This window comes from Paroedura picta, chromosome 6 (assembly GCF_049243985.1).
Source record: "Paroedura picta isolate Pp20150507F chromosome 6, Ppicta_v3.0, whole genome shotgun sequence".
Classification (NCBI taxonomy): domain Eukaryota; kingdom Metazoa; phylum Chordata; class Lepidosauria; order Squamata; family Gekkonidae; genus Paroedura; species Paroedura picta.
Window position 1 is genome coordinate 75,285,702 of NC_135374.1, and position 18,814 is coordinate 75,304,515.

The 18,814-nt window shown below is 41.3% G+C and overlaps 1 protein-coding gene across 7 annotated transcripts in view; it reads left to right on the top strand.

Annotated features, from left to right (window-relative positions):
• MAP3K15 (mitogen-activated protein kinase kinase kinase 15) overlaps positions 1-18,770 on the top strand; it is an 85,894-nt gene extending 67,124 nt beyond the window's left edge. For 2 of the 7 annotated variants that reach the window (XM_077343093.1, XM_077343094.1), the window contains 12 exons: positions 126-231; positions 6,936-7,093; positions 8,692-8,875; positions 9,523-9,700; positions 11,214-11,388; positions 13,825-14,010; positions 14,447-14,552; positions 15,995-16,205; positions 17,653-17,765; positions 17,896-17,993; positions 18,083-18,159; positions 18,259-18,770. In XM_077343093.1, the coding sequence (XP_077199208.1) occupies positions 126-231; positions 6,936-7,093; positions 8,692-8,875; positions 9,523-9,700; positions 11,214-11,388; positions 13,825-14,010; positions 14,447-14,552; positions 15,995-16,205; positions 17,653-17,765; positions 17,896-17,993; positions 18,083-18,159; positions 18,259-18,337 (1,671 nt within the window). In that variant the 3' untranslated portion in view covers positions 18,338-18,770. Of the gene's footprint in view, positions 1-125; positions 232-6,935; positions 7,094-8,691; positions 8,876-9,522; positions 9,701-11,213; positions 11,389-13,824; positions 14,011-14,446; positions 14,553-15,994; positions 16,206-17,652; positions 17,766-17,895 lie in introns of all 7 variants that reach the window. The other 5 variants (XM_077343089.1, XM_077343090.1, XR_013232008.1 and 2 more) reach the window with 4 other exon arrangements.
• Positions 18,771-18,814: the final 44 nt, after the last annotated feature.

The following is an 18,814-nucleotide window of genomic DNA, read 5'->3' on the forward strand; positions in this document are numbered from 1 at the left end:
GATAAGGTTAATAAATTCTCTTTTAATAACTGGTAAAAAATATAAAGATGATGGAATTCAGGGGAAATCTTGGCACAGTTTATAGTCATAATTTTGCAACTACTTCTTATTATTTTGTTTCTTAGGGAGATAATGTTTTAGTGAACACATATAGCGGAGTGGTAAAAATTTCTGATTTTGGGACTTCCAAACGTCTGGCAGGAGTAAATCCATGTACAGAAACATTCACAGGTATGAAAAAAACTTCTTTTTGTTTGTGGTTTGTCAGCGTGCTCCTTGGCATCCTGAATAACTATGAGGTTTAATAACTATCCTGTGATTTAGAAGCCTAGCTGCCACTTTCCTGAGAGGGAACCATGGGTAGGTTGTGGAAAAATCTACTGGGCAGGAAGTGGTAGGCGGGAGGATTAGTGTTTAAACCTTTGCTTACCTTTAGCTTTGCCCCTGAAGCTCATACATCTCTGCCATATTTCCAGAACTATATTGTTAATGTAAACACTGTTGTTTTTTCCATCTGGGGTTCCAGATTTGACAAAGATACACGTGTTATGGAAGAAATGTAGTTAGGGGAAGAGCTTCCATCTTGTTTCTCCTTTTTTCCTCCTAGCCCAAGTGTGGTATTGTGGTAGTCTCTATGCCAAAGAAATCATCATCATTCTAAATAATGTGTTAGAAAAATGCCTCAAGGATGAGCAATGAAGTTGTCCTGCCTGCTTGTCTGTTGGTTTTTTGAAATACCATCTCAGTTCCACCATCATTTGTAGTGACTGGCTTCTTAGACCAAGTGGCTGCTGACGCGTGTAGTCTGGCCCTTGGAGTATGTCCTGTTGTCATTTCTAGTGAGACCAAAGTGAGGCTCATCAAAAGGAAATAGTGATTGAGATATATTTATTTATCCTAAATTTTATTACAAGTACTTGCAGTTTTAAAAAGATATTAGAGCTCTGCCATTTAAACCTTGTAATTAATTGAATATGAGGCCTTATAAAAAATTAATAGCTTCTAATGCAACTAGTGAGTTATTTCTCATGGGAAGAAATAACAGGGATGTTCATATGTGTGTAACTGGTCTATGGGGATCAGTTTGCTTTGGCTCTTTGTAGTCAGGATTCTATAGGACATCTGTATTAGATCTCACGCACCCAAATTTGTTCTGCAGGAACTCCTGTAAGGCAGAGTATCTGTCTTGGTTTTGACCCTTACTGTTTGCATACTTTTCATTTTCTTTGTGTTTAAGTTGGGGGGAGGGGGTATTGCCTCAAAGGCATTTGAGCCTCTTTGTAATTGTGCTGAACAGAAGTCTTTTCCCTGTCCCAGTTTCACTGTTGACCCTTGCCTTCTAGTGCAGTAACTACGGAAGGCTTACTAGCATTTCTGACTGCTCTTCTCACTGAGAAAGAATTAAGATGGCTTGCAATGGTGAATGCATGTTATCATCCTTGGGTTTTAGTTCTGGAGATGGGCCTAGTCACCCCAGAATAATTCAGTTAAAAACCCCCAAGATTTACCTAAGGGAGGTGTTGCTGCTGCAGAGGAATGCCGACAGGGACCTAGCTAGTGAGAGAGAACTCCCAGTCCCTGCATCCTCTGGGCGGTACATGCATCGGTGTGGCTGAGCCATGCATCTGTTAAATGGATGGCCTGACATTGCTTGGCCTCTTTTCCCACTCAGGATGCCCAAAGACGCGAAACCCACCCTCTTCCCTCTTTATGAATTGTTGGACTGTTTGCTAGATGTTCGGTTGTATTATTGTTTAATTGTCACAGCTGGTGGAAGAAGAGCATGGAAGGGATTGATTTTGGGGCAGCCAAGCTTGTGCACTGGCCTCCTCTAAGTTTGGGGGGCCCCTTAAGGGGCGGTGCGGATGCAGAGCCTTATTGGATGTTGGCATTTCTGGGGGGCAGGAGAACCCAATAGAGGTGGACAATAGAGGTGGACAATAGAGAACCCAATAGAGGTGTCACCTCCCCCCCTTTTTCAGCCTGCCATTATGTCTGGGATATTGGGCTAGATAGCCAATGCAAACCCATTGAAGGGCAGGGTCTGGTGGACTGCCTTGTGGTTGGCTAACCACAAGAGGGCCAGATCCTCTTCCCATGCTTGCCACACTCAATGCTGAATAAAGGCTGTGGCCACATATTTTATGCCAAATTATGGTTGTCAGTGTCCTCCTTAGGCAGTCAATATCCCCCTGTATCATTTTTTTTGTAATTTTATTATTTATTATTATATAAAGCATTTACAGAAAAGTAAAAAAGAAAAAAAGCGACCAGCCTGGAGAAAAAAGAGAAAAAAAGCCATTTTTTCTGTTGTATACTCAGTGAACATGAAATGAACATGTATACTCAATGAACATAAACCACCCAGAGCCATATGGAAGGGCAGTATAAAAATTGAAATAAATAAATAAAGGCCTATGAAAATTAGCTATTAGCTTGGGGAAAGGAATATGAATATGCAGGAAACTAACAAAGATTTAGTTCTGGGAAATCAAAGAGTCAGATTATATCAAGATGCCAGTCGTGAGCTAGAAATCTCGTCTTGAACAACCACCATATATGTAGGCTGTTCTATTGTGAATGAGATTTGTCTGCAGATTAACAAAATGCAGCAACAGTTAAACATTATAAAACCTTATATGGTGTATAAAGAATGTACAAAGTACATTTGACTTTATAGCTCAATAAAATCCACAGTAACTATCCAAGACTGTTTTAACATATCCTTTGTGTAATACTAGCTTAGATGTTCATATTGTCTGTACGGTCTGCCAGTGATGCAAATGGAATTGCAGAGACAGATTGCTTTTATGGGCCTCCACAGGGGTGTGTCAGTCTACTTCCTTTAATCTCTCTGCAAATTTTAAGACTTTCTGTTTTTCTTAATTTCTCATCAGATTTTCCAGCCTCTTTGTATTGCCTGTTTTAAGTTTTGTGGTGTTTGCAGCCTGATCCTAACAACATTTACAACAACATTTACTCAGAAGTCATTCTCAGTGATTTTATTGGGAATTGTATCTAAGTTACTGTGTCTGGCATTGCATCCCGTCCCACAGAGTTAGTGTAGTATAGAACTGAGTGCCGTCTGCATATTGTTGATAACCCAACCCAAATCTCCTGATGACCTCACCCAGTGATTTCACATAGATGTTAAAGAACATAGGGGACAAGATGGAACCTTGTGGAACCCCATAAGCCAAAAACATAAGGGGTTGAACAACAGTTCCCCAGCATCACCTTCCAAAACTCCAGGTAGAAATAGAACCACAAAAGAATGGTGCCTCCCAATCCAGGTAGGTAGTCCAAAAAGATACCATAACAGATGGTATTGAAAGCCGCTGAGAAGTCCAGGAGAACTGGCAAAATCACACTCCCACTGTCCATCTCCCAGTGCAAGTCATCCCCCTGGGCAAAGAAGGCTGTTTCAGGCTAATAACCAGGCCTAAACCAAGACTGGAAGGAGTCTAAATCTAATAAATAATAATATTCTTAATTCAGAAAGCTTAGAGTTGTCCAACGATGACTTGTTAAATCACCTTGCTCAAGAACTGAACACTTGAGACTGATGATTACTGCAGTCTTCTGGGTCAAGAGTGGACATTTTCAAAAGTGGACATGTTAGATCTGTGGGTTTAGAGACCAGGACACTGGGAGTTCATTTCAGTTTTTTATTGTGACCTCAGCAAAAACTGAACCAAAGAAACCCACAACTAACCACAACTTTATATACAAAAACCATACAATAGATCTTCCCACCAGTGCATGCTATTGGTTACTTTGACTTTAAACTGACTAGACAGGATCTCGCTGTCCATTAGTCGATTTCACTGCTGGTTTATGATCCTACCTTAGACCACAAGCTTGGTCCTCGGCAGAACTACAGACACAACAGGACATACCACAGCCAAGAGTTAGCATTAGTTGTAACATTTAGCTGTATTAATATTTGAGCAGAAGCCACCTGGGTGGAGCCGGTCTGGCCTCCGCTTCCTGTCCCTGGAACATTGTGGACCAATCAGGATGCACACAACTTTGCTGTGTGTGTCCTGATTGGCATGGCCCGGCTTGCACCCACCCCCAACAAAGCGGGCAGGGAGCATTCTGGCACTGTCACAGCCATTCAAAGGCTGCACACTGCCAGGAAAGTAAGTTACAATCTATGCCTCCCACCTTGCCAGCGAATGCGTCTACTGCCTTCCCAGCACAACCCCCACCCCACAAGCTTGCACTTCGGAAACTCCTTATACCCAATGGAATAATGATGCAGCATGTGTCATGCCTTAACTGCCACTCAGTGCTTAACACCCACTCAGGGCAGTTTTCCTGCCTCTAAGGGCCTCCTCCTCCAAATGGCTTACTGTCTGTTCAGCGGCCAGCCAATTGCCTTTCGTCCCCCATCCCTGACCCCCCTCCTTCCACTTCCTTCCAATGCTTGGAGACTGCAGATCCCTGCTGCGTGAGAGCTGACCCTTCTATAACAGCTGCCTGCAGCCTTTCCAGTTCCTGGGGGGGGGGAGCCATCCGGAATGTTCTTCCATTCCAACCCCCTAATTTAGCGCCCATTGTATTCCTGAATGCAACAGGCTTGGCCCCTAGTACAATATATAAAACAGTATAATAAAACAGCATAAAATATATAAACTACGGAATAAAATCATTCTTTCCTTCATTTAGTCCAGAGGCTTCTGAGCCTAGATGCCAGCCAGCCAAATTTGGCCACTTTAAAATTTAATTCCTTATTCCTATCTGATAACATCCTAGAGAGGTGATACATTTTCTGTCTCCAAGGGAGCCTTGAGTTATTGGAATGATGAGATTCTCATGAATCTGCTTATAGATTTTACAATTGAAGATGATGTGTTCTAGAGTCTCAACATTCCCATCACAACAGAGGCAACTGTCAGGAGTGTGTGTTTTTTATGTCCCTGAGAGGCTGGGGGTCTGGACTGATGGCCCTTTGTGGTCTCTTAGCTCTGTGTGATTCTGATTCTCTCCATCCTCAACTACAATGCCAACAAAGGGAATGTGTGCACAACCAATATATAGATCTGAGTCCCATTGTGACAAATGGGAACTCTGTTATTGGCAGCAGTTGTGTTTCCAGGGCTGAAAAATACCACCCCAACATTGTCTAGCATTTTCACACCATAGTCTCCGGGTAGTTTTCATATCATGAAAGCCGTGCCCCAAAGCTCTGATTTTTCTTTAGAAAGCACATACATGCTGAATGTCAGCCCTCAGGTTCCTGTACAGCCAGGATTCAGCACAAATTTTGGTTCATCACACAGTTTGTACCATCCTTTTTAACCATAATGGTTCATAACATATCATCTTTTGCGTATAAGCAGAATTTATTATATTTAAGAAGCCTAATACTTCTGTTCCTCTTTCTAAATGCCACATTAATGTTTTATGTGCTTAATTTTTATCGGCCTGTTGCTAGAATTCTCACTATATGTTAATTATAATATTATGGGGAAATAGTTGAGAGATAATTGCATAGTTGTTATACTTCCATTAACTTCATTCATTCATGGCAGAACTATAATACTAAAACACACAAAATATAATATACATGTGTGGAAAAGGCATCAAATACGCCTTTTGAAGAGGTGCAGATGAAGTGCAATCACTCATATTGCCCTATCTTCTGTCAGTGTACAATCCAGTAAATCATTATTGTATCACATTACAAAAAGTCCTGTTCATGCAATCAGCCTTTGTATGTGTAAAAACATGGAAAATGAAAAGATTACCCTTCTCTACAATCTAGTTAAATGGACTGAATGGATTTTCTTCTTTCTGAAATCCATTATTTGAGCAAAAGCAGCCATGTAGAAGAATTGAGATGAAAGGCAGTGCAAGGCCTGCAAATTGTTGCCATTGCTACACATTTATTCAAGGCCATCCTGCTAGAAAGATCATCTTGCAAAAATATTTAATAATTAGAGGCAAAGCTTGATTGCACCCAGGAAGGACATGGGCGCTAGCCCTGCACTTTGGCCTTCTTAGCTGCCTGGATTTGGATGCAGCTCCTTGGTCCATCAAAGCCAGCACTGGGTACTCAGACTGACAGCAGCTCTCCAGGGTGTCAGGGAAAGGTCTTTCAGAGACCACACTACCTGATCCTTTGAACTGGATACGCCAGGGACTGAAACTGGGACCCTCTGCATGCCAAGCAGAGGTTCTTACACTGAGGCAGCACCATGAGGGCCAGCCTTTTGCCCACGGCACTGCTTGACACCTGGCAGTTTGCCACAGAGCAGAGCTAGAAAGTGGATCTGGTGGGTTTGGTCTTCCTCCCCTTGCTCAAGAGCACAGCAGTCCACAGTGTTGTGCCTGTGACAATGCGGAGCTTGACTGGCCCTCCTCCTGCCACTCTCCGGTGGGTGGGAGGCCTGCTTGAGAGTGTAGTGGTCCAGCCAGGAGAGTTGGGCCATTAAGGCTGGCGCTGGACCTGCAGCACCACAGTGTGGCCAGCCCTCCTCTCCTCACTCTCTGACAGGTGGGAGGTCTGCTCAAGGGCTCATCAGCTGAGCCAGGTGAGCCAGGCCAGTAGGTCTGGCGCAACACCCATGGTGCCAAATAACATGGCCAGCCCTCTTCCCCCCATTGGGCAGGAAGCCCTGTTGAGGTTTGGGCAGCCCAGGCAGGTGATCTTCCTAGCTGTCTTTGCTTACCAGAAGTGTCTCCTCACAGAGAAGGACTGGCTGTTCGTCCTCCCTGTTGATTGCCCAGAAGCAGCAGGAATGAGGAGGGGGAGGAGGGGGAGAAGGATGGGAAAACACCCAAATGGGGAAAACCCCCAAGCTGAGGGCCAATCAGGGTGAGTTTTACTCATTGTGTTGTTGTAGACACAAACTGAGTGTTATTAGGAGGAAAGATGATTATTAATTGTAATAACAATACAATTAACAAGTTTGTCTTGATTGTAGGCACTCTTCAGTATATGGCTCCAGAGATTATTGATAAGGGGCCTCGAGGATATGGAGCACCAGCTGATATGTGGTCTCTGGGATGCACCATCATTGAAATGGCAACAGGGAAGCCTCCATTTCATGAACTGGGAGAACCACAGGCGGCTATGTTCAAAGTAAGGGTATTAACTACCAATGAGTCAGTGCTCACTGTAAGTTAACTCTAGTGAATCCACTCAAGACGGCATTTTATTTGGAGTACTATAGCCTTAGTAGCTCCCAAACCATATGTAACTAACATGAGTGTTTCATATTCACTGGTGTTGAATGATGTGCCCACTGGAAACTTGTAAGATGTCGGTGGCCATCTATTATGTACAACAATTAAAGTACCTTTAGGTATAGTTTGTGGAAATATCATTAAACATCAGTGCCAGAGAAGGCCAGAAAAAAGGCTTATGCTGTCTCAAGATATTTCTGTAAGGAGGGGGATACTATGTCCCTTATGCACTGGCCATATTGCAGACTGAAGTAACTCTGCAAATATTTTATGGGGCAAAGATATGGATTGAGGAAGTGAATGAAAACAGTGATCAACCTCTAATCCACTTTGTGGAATGGATTCTGGAGGTTCCACACTGCATTTCTGGTACTGCTCTGAGGGATGAACTGAGATTGCTAATGGCATCTGCCTGGTTCCTGTCTATGACTATGAGAATGAAAGTTCTCTTTTCTACAGACCGTTTTGTGCTATTAGCCAGAGTAAAGCAAGGATCATTATGGGAACAGATGGTTCTAACTTACTGATGAAAAATAGGGATGCTAGGAATAGAAATGGAGGAGTTTGCAAGATCTGGGTAAAGTTGCAGCAATTTCTCTTTTGAAAAAAAGAAGAACAGTAGAGTTAGACAGGATAAATATTTCTTTTAGAGCAGTGTTTCTCAACCTTCCTAATGCCATGACCCTTTAATACAGTTCCTCATGTTGTGGTGATCCCCAACCATAAAATTATGCAAGTGTTCTTTCACAGAAATTAAACCAAAACTGAACAATGGCATGAAAATCCATTTTTCATGACTGTATATAAATTGTTTTTTTTCCTGGGGTTTCTCAGTTCAGTTCTGTCTCTTGTCCAACTGAGCTGGGCCAACATCTGGAGTGCCTGGCGGGAGACTGAGCTGCACTGGAGGCATTGCTGGAGCGCCTGGCGGCCGAGCGCGGGCACCTGCAGGAGGAGCAGCAACAGTGGCAACACTCCTCCCAGCCAAGCTGCTCACCCTGTTGCGATCCCTGAAATTGTCGCTCAACCCCCAAAGAGGTCCCGACCCTCAGGTTGAGAACCACTGTTTTAGAGCGTTCAGGGTATGTTAATTATCCAATCCCTGCTATATTCAAGCTTTCTCCCCCTTTTTTTTAAAGCAAGGATGAGTGTGCCCCCATCAGCAATTCTACATTCCAGGAAGAAAGCTTGAAATCATATGATCTTGGATTGTTTATACTATTATTTATATAGAGTGGTTGGATCCAATCCTAAGGAACTCAGTATCGATAGAAGTGAGATAGGACCCCTTTTATTAAAGGATGAGAATCCAAAGAGTATTTAAGATGCAGCAAAATTATTGTGTACATTGAAGGAAAAATGTGCTTTTTAATGACTGGGCTAAAAAATAAGTCAACCATTAAAGGATTATTGACATACATGCAAGAAAGTAATACAGGGGTAACTTAACTTCTCCTGTATAAATGGTATGAATTATCCTTCTGAAACTTACAGGTCGGAATGTTCAAGATTCACCCTGAAATCCCTGAATCTCTGTCTGCTGAAGCAAGAGCCTTTATTTTGCTCTGCTTTGAACCTGATCCAAATAAGCGTGTCACAGCATCTGAGTTACTTAAAGATGGCTTCTTGAAACAGATGAATAAGGGCAAGAAAAACAGAATTGCATTCAAGCCCTCAGGTAAGGAATTGTTGAGCAAGGTACTTGCAGCAAAACCAGGGATTATTCCTCAAGATGCTGAGCACGCCAAAGCTGAAGAGTGAAAGGTATCTTTTAATTCACATATTCAGCCTAGTTTTAATGTAACACAGTGAAAATAAGTAACTGGATAGTTTATTTGTCTCTACTTGAAAGAACATTCTTGTTATTTAAAAACTAGACAAAGGTTTTCCAAAATAACTCTTTGAGGCATGCATTCACATTCCACATTGGGGTTGTGTAGCAGGACAAAAGCAAAAAGATTTAACAGCTGGGGACGTTCCTACAAGTGCTGATTTTGTTTCACAATGAGAGGGGACTGTAACACAATTGCAGTATTCACAGTGTTAAACACAGGGATAGAACAGCAGGGGAGCTTGTTGCAATTGTTGTAGCAGCCTCAGCAGCTAGCAATCCCTTGAACCACAAGTAATGTGCACCAGGGAATCCTAATAATCAGCACAGGTATAGATTTCACATCAAGTAACGTATTTTATTTCTGTGGCTTGTCAACGGCGATTTATTCAGTTTCATTTTGTTTCCTAATTTTTTATTTTCATTATAGCCACCTCTTTTGCTTAAAAGAAAGTTGACGTTGCTTTATTCCTGTTTGCACCCTTTTGCTCCAGATTATAACCGCAGTGCATCGCTTCCTCTGCCAGTCCAAGGGGAACAGGCTGGCAGCAGCAGCAGTGAACATGGCTCAATCTCACCAGATTCTGACGTGCAACACGACATGTTCTTTGAAAGAACAAAACGATCTGTGTCAGAGATTCAGTCACGACATCCCATTTCCCATTTACTAAGGTGAAGCCCATGTGATGTAAAAATGGCTCTTGAATTCACGCAAAATACAGATGGCTTTACAATTAATAGACAAAGCTATCCAAGTTAACATACTGAAACCCTCATAATAATTGCATTGCTTGATGTTAGGTATCCGATTTAAATAGGCTTTATTCAGGTCTCTATAGGAAGAGAAGATTGTAATTGTAAATGTCTGCTGGAGGAAATCAGGGTCTCTTTCAAGAAAGAATGTTTATGCTAGCATGTTAAGAGCATTCTGAGTTGTTGCAGTAATTGTTGAGTTTTGGGGTTAGGTTACACAGCAGTTTGAATCCTTGGCTGATTTAAAAGGGAAGGTTTGACGATGACCGTTCAGTTATACAAGTCAGGCTTCAGTCCAGTGGTCCCAGGAGTTTGAGCATAGGTTAGAATGATCTTTGCGAGGTAGGAAGCACCTGTCACATGACGAGGCTCTGCCCTGTGATATACCAGGCCATTACATGATAGGCTAAAATGTCTGGCAGGACTGAGTTGGATGAGCTTTGTACTTCGATTCATTTCAAAGTATATCATGGAATTTTGGGAGATGAGTGAAGAGTCTCTTCAAAGCACAGCAAAACCTGTTTGGTTGTACTCCCTCCCTTTCCAAGGCTTGAGAGTGGGCCCAACACATTAAAAAGGGATGAGAATTCTGCTTGGGTTTTATGAGGAAAGAGCTCTCCTTTCCCTTTGTGCTCATTGATATGCCAATAAAGGTGTCTTTGGCCTTCACGTTCATTGCAGATCCCTAGAGCTTCCTGTGGGCGAGTACTCTTTTCACCCCTCTAGGAGCACCATGGCCTGTCCTTTTGGGCAGAGTTTGAGAAATGATCCAATCCCACTCTTCATGGTTTGCTTCCAATGACAGGATTTTTGCAAAAAGACAAAACTAACTGCAGGCTACTAATACAATAGAGATTTCTTCAGAGTAACAGCACTAACACACATTAACACATAGCCAAAAGAAAAACAAGGACAGGGGGAAAAACTGTAAGAGAACACATTCAATTAACTGAACACTAGAAAATGCACCACAACTCTCCCTAAGGTACAAGTAGACTAAACTATTTTTTTCAGCCATAGACTTTTAGCAAGCGTCTCCACTTCAAGAACTACAGGGAGAAAAGTGAGAGGACTTCAGACATCAGAGCCATGTGATTGCTATGGAGACCACAACAGAGAGACACTGATTGCTTGAAAACTGCTGAGCTCCATAGCAAACACAGGGTCTTTCCCCCTTACAGTGGGATATCTCATGGGATAAGCCAGCCTGCTCTGAGACATTTGGGTCTGTCACCTCCGATAGCCAGAACACAGTTTCATTGTGCTCAACTCACCAATGCCTCTTGGGGGGAAAGGGCAGATTATGGGGTTAGACCCCAGTATGTGCTATTCAGCAATTCAGAAATCACTTTAATTGGGTTTAGCATTCACATCTATGTTGTCCAACTGGATTCTTTGTAGTGAACAATCCTGTTGTCTTTTTCTGGTCTAGTGTTCCTGATGAGAGCTCAGTTTCAGATGAAAGAAGTGCTTCCCCTTCCCTTGAAGAAAGGGATTCTGGTCTTTTCTTATTACGGAAAGACAGTGAACGACGTGCAATCCTCTATAAAATCCTGAAGGAGGAGCAGAATCAGGTGGCTTCCAACTTACAAGAGTGTGTGGCACAGGTAGTAACTCTTTGGGGGTTATTTTCTTCTTTTAGGAAAACAAGGTAGAGTTATACAAATGGGTGCATCTTCTTCTTCTATAAAGGGGAAAAATCTTAAAACATCCTCTGTATATGGCATAGTGAGACACCTGAGCATAAAGAAAGGTTGAAAATAGAAATTATGTAGTAAAATAAATAACACACTATTTGAACAATAAACAGCATTGAATTCATGGCAGAATTTCTTTGGAGAGAAACATTGCTACTTGAGGAACAGGACTATCTCAAGTTCTGCAGCAAGAGAGTGAGCTGTAGGGATGCCAGTCCCCAGGTGGGACCTGAGGATCCCCCAGGTTTACATCACTCCCAGACAACAGAAATCAGTTCTGATGGAGAAAAAGGCTGTTTTGGAGGGTGGACTCCATAGGTTTATTCTCTGTTTAGGTTCTCCCCATCCCAAATCCTGCCCACTCCCGGTTCCATCCCCATAGTCTCCAGGCATTTCCCAATCCAGAGCTGGCAGCCCTAGGTTGAGGTGAATATGTCACATTCCTTCCACCTGTGGACACGTACTGGATTCAAACCCAGTCTTATAGAGTCAGGATAGGGCTAGCGAGGATGGTGAGCCAAACTTAGTCCCATGTAAACAATAAATATATGTTTGAAAATTCGTCTTAATACATCTACAGTAGACACAGGAACGATCATTAACTTACATAAAATCTACACACAAGTTGTCTTAAAAAGAGAAAAAAATCCATGAGTTCTTCAATATTCCCACATATTTGCATTAAAAAATCCTCAAGATATTAAAAAATTGGTTCACAACCCTCCCTTTGCCATCAGATCACTGATGGAAAGCTGCCCTCTGCTGCCCTTACTGTGAACTGCAAATGAAGGCTGTCGCATGGAGACAACCAAATTACTTCAGTACTGCTGAGGCTTAAACTGACACAATTGCAGCATCCAGTTTATGAGAGTCCATCATAGATGGACTAGTCCTTGCTGTGCCACAGTAGGCTAACCCCAGTTAATATGACTAGATGAAAGAATGCAATTGTTACTCTCATTGAGACCCAGTGTAGTGTTGTGGTTAAGAACAGCGGCCTTTAAACTGGATAACTGGGTTTGATTCTCCACTCCTCTACATGCAGGTAGCTAGGTCACCTTGGGCCACCTTGAGCTCGCTCAGCCTCACCTACCTCACAGGGTGTCTGCTGTAGGGAGAGGGAGGCAATTGTAAGCTGAGACTCCTTATGGTTGTGAAAAGTGGGGCATAAAAAACCATATCCTCCTCCTTGTTCCCAAGAGGTTGGGCATGGAAGTGTGCTCACCTCTCTGGAGAAGCTTCCCCTGTCCCATTCAAATGTAAAACATAAAGTGTAGGAGCTAAACATGGCTGTCATTCAGTCAGGATCTGAAACCCATTTATTCTTGGTTAAATGGTGGGTGACCTTGCTCAGTATTTATTTTATTTATTTTTATACCACCGCTCTCAAAAGGTCTCCCGGTAGTTTACAACACAACAAAATGTAGTAAAATACCATAAAAGCCCATAAAAACACCCCTTACAGAAAACTAAGCAGATCCCCCATCCCTCCATTCAGCCTGAGGGTCAAGCTCTCCCTGGCAACGTTGGTGTCCCTCAATGTTCGTTAAGGTGAGATGAGGGAGTTTCTACAAAGATAACTCAGTAAATAGACAAGTTGTGTCATATAGGTGTCTGTTTTGAAAATGGTCAAACCATCAGTGTACAGAGAATTTTGCATCATCTGCTAAATAATTTCTAGAAAAAGTCTAAGCAAGAAAGGTAAACATCTGAAGGAGAGGTTCCCATACATTTAATGTATAGCATATGGCATTTTCATGGATTAAAACTAGAGCCACTCTTCACTCATGACTGATAGTTATCAGAGGGAGAGGTAGAAAGAGAGAAGGATTTTAAATCAGCCCCCAGAATGGTAAGCATCCTCTTCCTTCAATCTGTAGAATTGCCTCTTGGTATTCTACTTGCTGAGTGTGTAGATAGCATTCAAGCAATGGGATTCCTCTATCAACTTACACAAATTTGTGCCAGGATACCTAGTTCTGAACATGCCATAGTAATATGACCCTAGTCAACTTGATTCTCTGATATGGTTGGTCCCTTTCTTTGGGTGATATTACTGCCCGTATATTAGTAGAGAAACTGAGGATCACTGTTGCTGAGTGATTAATATACCTCACATTGTCCCTTCATTTTTCAAACATGCTTCAGTTTTTCTCATTACAAAACCAATTAAGGTTCCTTTTTAAACATTGTTCTGGCATCCTTATTTTATTGATTTCATAATTCCTCTTTCCCATTACAATTGTTAAGATATAAGCTATAGCTGAGAATTTCGGTTGCCAGTTAAGCAAATGTACTCAAATTTGCTGATGTGTTTGCTTTGCCATATTCTAAATTTCTCTTCAGAGCTCTGAAGAACTGCATCTTTCAGTCGCTCACATCAAACAAATAATAGGAATTCTGAGAGACTTCATACGTTCTCCTGAACACAGAGTTATGGCATCAACTATATCCAAGCTGAAAATTGACCTGGATTTTGACAGTACTTCCATCAATCAGATTCATCTAGTTTTGTTTGGATTTCAAGATGCAGTAAGTGAATCAAAATTCTAGTGGGAGTGGGAGCAGAGGCAATATCTGTGCTTAGGCAAACCACATGTGCAAATATTGTGACCCAGACACCACTCAGTCCCTCACCTCTATGCAAATAGATAATGCTAGTCTCCTACTATCTAAGGCAGGGGTAGTCAAACTGCGGCCCACAGTTTGACTAACCCTGATCTAAGGGGAAGGAGAGCAGAACCAGATAGTGGAGTATTGTGTTGGCAGCTGACCTTCTTAGCAAGTTTTAGTGTTATAATAAGATGTCAACAGAAAAACCTGGGCCATGAGTTGTGTCCTTGAGAGCCAGGAGACCTGCTGTGAGGAACACACTTGCAACATAGGTTTAGAGCAGGAGAAATGGTTCTTCGTATGGGGGTCACAGGTCATGAAGGTCTTAAGTCTGAACTATTTTATTTCTTTACAGGTGAACAAAGTACTAAGAAACCATTTAATCAGGCCCCATTGGATGTTTGCTATGGATAATATAATACGACGTGCAGTTCAAGCTGCTGTCACTATTCTTATTCCAGGTAAGTCAATGGAAAGCACTGGAAAAAAAACTACTAAGGAAAGCATGGGAAGAATGCACATCCCAGCAATTCCAAAACTGTGCAAATTAAAAGCCTGTGGGCAACTTGGCTTGCAGCCTCAAAATGGCTGCCACAGCAGGCCAAGTTGCTATTTACTTTTGGTAACACAGCAAAGCTGCTTGTGCTGTGGTGGCATTGTTGACAAAATAATGTTTCTAAAAATCTGCATAGCCCACCACACAATGCTAAAGGTGCTCTCAGGCTCAAGGTTGGAGACCCCTGCTTTGAGAGGAGTCACCCAAACAGTACAAAGAGGGTGATGTTCTCTGTGTTCTTACACATTGAAAATAAACCTTTTATTGACAAGTGAAGTATGCTTTCAGACTTTATGGAGAAAAAAGTTTTGCTTAGAGATTGTAAATGCTGCCCCAGCATTGAATGCTGCTTTTGAGCCTGTGTTTAGCTGGGAATAAAGAGGAGGGGTTGGATGGTAAAGCATGTTGGCTCCAGTCTGAAATATGGTTAGACGGTTGAAGTCTACCCTAGAAGACTGAAAAGTAGCCTGTACACTCATTATCCAAAGCACCTCTGGGATTTTGAAAAACATGGTAGGTGGCATTTACTGATCTAGTGAACTAATCCTACACAAGTTCATATGTGCACAAATTCTAAGTTCATTGGTTTGCTAGTTTAAATTTGAAAATGTAGGGGTTCTAGCATACATATTTCTGTTAAAAGTTTGCTGCTCTCATGCATAAATAGAATTCTGACAGTGCTCTCCTGTGAGATTGTCTTAACGTAACTGTTTCAACAACTAGTAGTACTTAAACTCTGTTCTACTGAAGATTGCTTATTCAGTTTGCTTGTTCTTGTAGGATGTCACATTTTGTATTTTCTAACCATTATGTGGCTACGAAGTGCATCTGGATTGACTGAACTGTGACATTTGGTCTCCATTACCGTTATCCTGTAAAACTTGTTGTTGTTTTTAGGTGCAAAGTCATGTCCAACCCTGTAAAACTAGGAATATCAAAATATGTGCACATATTTTTGGTGGTATGCATGGAAATGTCTTTAAAACTTTTGCCTTAGCTGCTAGGACTGCTGAACTTGTGCTTTATCAACTTCTATACCGTATGCTTCTTGAATGCCAAATGGGACATATATATTATATAAGTAAACACAATTGCATCAGTTTGAGCAGAGAATAAGTAGCAAATGCCCAATCTATTCTTGTTTTGAACACTGTTGTGGGAGAAGAGTGGCCTACAAATCCAATAAATACATAAATTATCATTTTTAAATTGAGTAACTCTTTAAGCACCAGTAGTCTTTGTCATCAAGAACTACCAGATTAGGAGATGGATAGTGACCCTAGGAATGGGCCGCTGGTGGCAGAGAAAATACGAATACTTGATTGTTATTCTCTTTCATTTGTGCAGAACTTCGAGCTCATTTTGAGCCAGCATCTGAGACTGAAGGAGTAGACAAAGATGCAGATGAAGTGGATGAAGATTACCATCAAGCAGAGCAAAAACGACACGAGGAACCACTTAACCCCTCTGGAATATGCACCCTCCCTGCCCCAGTGTGCCCTGACAATCAGCAGCAGCTTAACTTTCAGTTAGGCAAGCTTAAGCAAGAAACCAACAGGTAATGAATGACTCCCTGGACGTCCTTCACTTTCTCATTTATCCACATGGCTGGTCACTTGTACGAATACTTATTCTTACTTAACATAATTCCATGATGTTGCTACTGAATCATCTTAATTTTTTTCTCTGCTCCTAAGAGGCAAGACCCAATTAGTGACTACTAAGCTGGAGGGGGCCTTACACTCCTTAAAAGCCCATTCAGAAAGATTATCTGGTGCAATTTCAACAAGAGTTTAACATCTCAGCACAGGAATGTGACCATTAGATGTTCAAATGGGATATTAGGATTACATCATAGTTGAGGACCTTAATACTTGGCTGAACTGAGCACAAGCAGGGCATCAAAATTTTGTTCTGTCTGTACTTAGAAGAAGCTGGGAAACCTTAGCATAAACAGGAGGCACTTAACAAAAGTGCAGACCCATGAAACTTAGATCAGTTTTAATGTATTTATTATTATTAGACTTTTATACCACCCATCCCAGTAAACTGGCTCTACGTGGTGTACAACAGAAGGTAAAATACACAAAGATAAAATTTTAAAGTTAGATTAAAATAGTTCAATTAACAGGACAGAGACTGGGGAATCCAGGAGCTACATACACAGCCCCTATCACTGCTCTGCATTACACAGGGACTTCCTTTACAGCACAAATAGCTTTCCAGTTATTCTTTGAAAGGATTGTGTGCACATAGCCCTACAGTACATACTACAACTGAGCGCCATTCCGCACCAGGATCTATGTAGCAAATTGGTTGCGGAATGAAAAAACGCCATTTTAAATAGCGGAATTCGTCGTTATGCATACCTGCCTTTGTAGTGGAATCCAATTGCGTTTCTATCATTTCCCACAGGTTTCCGATCTCGGCAAAAATCGCTAGCCAGGAAGCGATATTGCCGAGCTTTGTCCCGCCCCTGGCTGTCAATCAAACGAGCAGCCAATGGGCGGCCGTTATCATGCTCCCCAAAAGCCCCTTTCCATTTAAGGAAGGTTTCCCGCTAGTGTTGCAGATTGGTTGCAAGAGTGTAGCGCTTTCCGGAGGGTGAATCCACTTTGTTGGATTTCCCTGAAAGCGCTACAACGAAGCGCTTTTTGCGGATTGGTTTCAGGAGCGTTGCAGATTGTCAACGACGTTGTGCATAACAGCAAATCAGTAGCGATTTCAATGTGCAACCATTGTGCAATTTTGAACGAGTACGGAATGGCCCTGAGTCCTTTACAGCATTTTAGCCCAGAAGAGAAACATGAAGTGTGCCTGCATTATAACATGTACATTACAATGTATGATATGTAAATCTCCATTTCTCAGAATAAAAGCTGGGAAGTTTGTTACATTTTTTGTCAAAAAGATAGAACCAGAAAAATAAGACAAACCACTTAGTTAATATTTCTTGTTAAATATCTTAAGTTAGACCTGACTCTAGTCTATATTGTATTTATCAGATTGCTGGAGAGCCTGTTGCAAAGAGAGAGAGAATATCAGATGCTTTTACAGCAAATGCTAGAGCAAAAAACGCAGGATTTGCACCTCCTTCAATTACAGTTGAAAACTACTGGTAGGTATGAGAACATTTACCTTGATGTGAGGTCATGTTAACATTAGTATGATTTGAACTAAATACTTTTATTAAGCTTTTGGACAATCATGGTAATGAAGCTAGTTAATACAATCTTGGATTGTTGCAGAAAGCCAGCTGTCCTCATCCACACTTGAGCACAATGTAGACCAAGACCTTGTCAGGTGGCTGACACAACAAAAAGCAGACTCCGATGCAATTGACAGGGTAACATTAAATAAGGAACGTTTGCATTTCCACAGTAGCAGCTGTAATCTGAATAAGGATAACCATACCAAAATTAATTTATTTTTCAGTTTGTTCAAGAAGATTACACACTTGATGATATTCTCAACAACATCACCAAAGATGATTTGCAACTACTTAGACTCAGGTAAGAAAAAGATTCAGTGTTATAGAAGTGCTTTTCACTGCAGGGTGTTAGTTCTTTTGAAATCTGGAAAGACTCAAAGTATTCTTTTTTTCAATACAGGGGTGGCCTTCTCTGCAGAATTTGGAATGCAATATTAAAACACAGAAAACTGAATAATAAGTTTGAAATGAACGATTAGCACATCATCATAGTTATGCTGTATACTGGGTCTGTGAAACAAATTAAGCAAACATTCCACTAAATTATTAATTTGTCTATGTATTGTATATATGCTGCTTCAGCAAGCCAACTGAGTTTTGGAAGTGTTTCATTAAAGAGGAAGACAGTCCTTGCATAATATGCTGATTTTTGATTTCTGCTGAGAGTCATGTTTCATTGTAATATCCAACAATATTTGAAATCATGTACATTTTCAAAAGTATATATATAAATATATATATGTAGTGTAGTCACAGAAAACCTGCTTTCTTTTTAAATATAAATTTTAAAAATAATCTTGACACATGCACTTTTTATCTATTTGTATTTAAGTTGGTTCCATTCTTGCTGCTTATCACAATTGTTTCACCAGTCTACGACTACATTATTCGTAAATAAACTTTACGGTATGTACATTTTATGAGTGAAAAAAGGCATTAATCAAAATCTTCAGACT